The sequence below is a fragment of the Buceros rhinoceros genome, unplaced genomic scaffold (assembly GCF_000710305.1).
Source record: "Buceros rhinoceros silvestris isolate BGI_N320 unplaced genomic scaffold, ASM71030v1 scaffold28789, whole genome shotgun sequence".
Classification (NCBI taxonomy): Eukaryota; Metazoa; Chordata; class Aves; order Bucerotiformes; family Bucerotidae; genus Buceros; species Buceros rhinoceros.
This window is the reverse complement of record NW_010431365.1, coordinates 1-2,916: the sequence shown is the minus strand read 5'-3', so window position 1 is coordinate 2,916 and position 2,916 is coordinate 1. Positions and strand designations below refer to the sequence as shown.

The 2,916-nt window shown below is 59.2% G+C and overlaps 1 protein-coding gene across 1 annotated transcript in view; it reads left to right on the top strand.

Moving 5' to 3' along the window:
• Positions 1-2,323, top strand: part of INCENP (inner centromere protein antigens 135/155kDa) — a gene marked incomplete at its 5' end in the record, with an annotated part of 11,336 nt that extends 9,013 nt beyond the window's left edge. The window contains 4 exons of the mRNA XM_010143416.1: positions 141-292; positions 571-661; positions 1,305-1,443; positions 2,100-2,323. Of these exons, the coding sequence (XP_010141718.1) occupies positions 141-292; positions 571-661; positions 1,305-1,443; positions 2,100-2,323 (606 nt within the window). The remainder of the gene's footprint in view (positions 1-140; positions 293-570; positions 662-1,304; positions 1,444-2,099) is intronic.
• Positions 2,324-2,916: the final 593 nt, after the last annotated feature.

The following is a 2,916-nucleotide window of genomic DNA, read 5'->3' as shown; positions in this document are numbered from 1 at the left end:
GGAGAGCTGGTGCACCGGCGCTCCAGCCTCAGCATTCCCCCGCTCTGAGGGGACGGGAGCTGGGGATGGGCCACATCGGGCGTCCTGCCGCTTCCTTCCGTACAGCGTGAGGCGAGAAATCGCCTTGTTGTGCTTTCCAGGAGGAGGAGGAACGGCGGCACAAGGAGCTAATGCAGAAGAGGAGGGAAGAGGAGCAGGACCGTGCCAGGAGGATTGCGGAGCAGGAGAGAGAGAAGCAGCTGGCTGCAGAGAGAGAGAGGAAGAGGGAGCAGGAGAGGATCCAGGCAGAAAGGTGAGAATATCTGTTTGTGTACTGAATTCTGTGTGGGGAATTTAAAGGAACAGGGACAGACGGTGCTGGGGAAGGGCCCATACAGTGCCGAGCTGCTCTGCGCTGTCAGTGCGGCTCGGGACCATCGAGGGTGCCAAGAAGAGATTCCGGGCTCAGGAACGTGGGAAGCGTGGTGGGGAGCGCCCGAAGAGCCAGGAGGCAGTGGGGACGCAGCAGGCACTGGATGGGGGGTATCCTGTGGGGTCCTGGGAGTAACGGTCTGTTCCTGCCGTGCTCAGGCTCCGAGAGCAGCAGGAAAAGGCCGCTCGCCTGCAGAAGGAGGCGCTGGCTGCTAAAGAACAGCCCTGCAAGGAGAGGGAGGAGAAGGAAGTAAGTCCTGTCGCCTGGTGGGTGGATCTGCCTTGGAGCTGTCACTGTGGATGGTCGTCATCTTCCAAAGCTTCGTGTTTAATCTTTAAATGCCAAACCGGTGAGACGAGAGTGGATGTTAAGGGACACAAAGCCGTGCAGGCAGCCTCTGCTGGGGAAGAAGGACCATTTCCAGCCCTCTAGAGAGAGGTTTTGAGGTGAAGTTTGCAGCATTACATTTTCCTCCAGCAGCTGCACTTCCCAGTCAGGCTGTTGATGGAAAAATTGTGATTTGGTTTGTCCTGAGCCGTTACATGTGTATTCCCTACTGGGTATAACTGGTTTAAGGGTGTTCAGCAGCCCCAGGGGTCTGGCTGCTGAGTGTTGCCAGCACACTGCTCACCTTTGAGGGGGTCACAGCTCTGGGTGAGCTCTGCTTGAGTCTCGTGTCTTGGGTGCATCTCCCGGTGCCTTGTTCCTGGGGAGAGAAGCAGCCTGATGACTCAGGAGAAGGCAGTGCAAGGGCAGAGCTTGGCCCAGAACTTTGGTTTTTGTGGTTGTGGTTCAGCCAGAGGTGGGACACGGGGATGTTTGGTCAACAGGCGCCTCAACGCATGGCAGTGCTGCTGCATCCAGCGCCTGGGGAATCGCGTTTGTCTTGCAGAACTCGCCCGTCTGCACCTCCTACCAGATGACTCCACACCCCCCGAAGAATCCGAATGACTACGGGATGGATCTGAACAGCGATGACTCCACCGATGATGAAAGCGAGCCTCGCAAGCCCGTCCCTGCCTGGGCCACTGGTAGGTGCCAGCAGGTCGCTGCCTGCCCTGCTGGAGCCTTGCTCCAGCGGGTAGCTGGAGCTGGTGGATGGTCGTGCCCACTACCCCCCAGTCCACATGAGGTGGAAGTGGCTGGAGTGCGGGGTCAGGGGTTCCTCTGCCTCTTGTGGATCTTGTGACAAGAAAGAATGCTCTGAAAATGCCTTCACGAGCTGCTCGTGCCCTTTGACAGGAACAATTCCACATGAGAGCTCGGGCCTGCCTGGCACCGTCTGGCTTTACCGAGCTCAGCAATGCCGGGTGTTGGGGGCCATGTTTCAGACCAGCTCTCCTGAAATACCCCGTTCCATGATTTCATGGTCCATCTGCCCCAGGGGAGCAAAGAAGTGGGAAGAGAGCGGTGTCTGCAGGAGGGAAAGCTGAGCAACCTGGTCTCTTCCAAACTTCGCTATGGTTCCCATCACAGCCTGGCGCACGCCGTGTCCACCCTCCACGGGACCTGTGGGGACTCGGGAGGGTTAAACAAGGTGCTCTGAAACATCAGACATGGCAGGATTTCTCCCGTTTGCAGTCCCAGTGTGATGAGATGAGGAGAGCAGGGACACCCTGCGTGCCCACAGCTCACACGGCACCGTCACTTAAAGAAACTAATGACGATTTACTCTCCTGTCCTGCAGGGAGTCAGCTCAGCCAGGCTGTGATCCGGCAGTACTACAACCCTCCCGACGTTGACATGCTCTTCGGGGTGATCCCCAGCCCCAGGCTGGAGGAAATCTTCTACAAAAGCAAACCGCGCTACTTCAAGCGCACGAGCTCGGCGGTGTGGAACTCCCCGCCGTTCCCAGCCGCCAAACCGGTGCTGGGGCTGCCGCATGGCCTCATCAGCTCAGCCAGGCTGTGATCCGGCAGTACTACAACCCTCCCGACGTTGACATGCTCTTCGGGGTGATCCCCAGCCCCAGGCTGGAGGAAATCTTCTACAAAAGCAAACCGCGCTACTTCAAGCGCACGAGCTCGGCGGTGTGGAACTCCCCGCCGTTCCCAGCCGCCAAACCGGTGCTGGGGCTGCCGCATGGCCTCAGGAGCTGAGCCGGGCAGCGGCTGGGCTGGGGGGCAGCGGGGATGTGTCCTGTCTCCAGCTGAGAAAAGAGTTACTGTTTGTGTCTGTAAATCTTCAGGAATTAGCATGAATAAAAGTCAGCTCTTACAGGGCCTCCCCCATCTCCTCTTCCCGGGCCCATTTCCTCAGCTGGGTGGAACAGTGAGTTGTGGGAGGTGGTGCCTGGGAAGGTGCGTCTGCTTTACCCTCGCTTCGGGCTGGCAAAGGTTTTGTCCTTCCAGGACCCCAATCCCCCTCCTCAGCCCGGGGCTGGTGGTGGCTGCCAGCAGCGGGGCTGTGTGTCTGTCCCGTCCCGCCCTGCGCACACCGGGTACGTGCTGCTGGCCCTCGCCAGGAGTGAGCGGGGCTCATCCTCATCGCCTCCTGCAGGATGC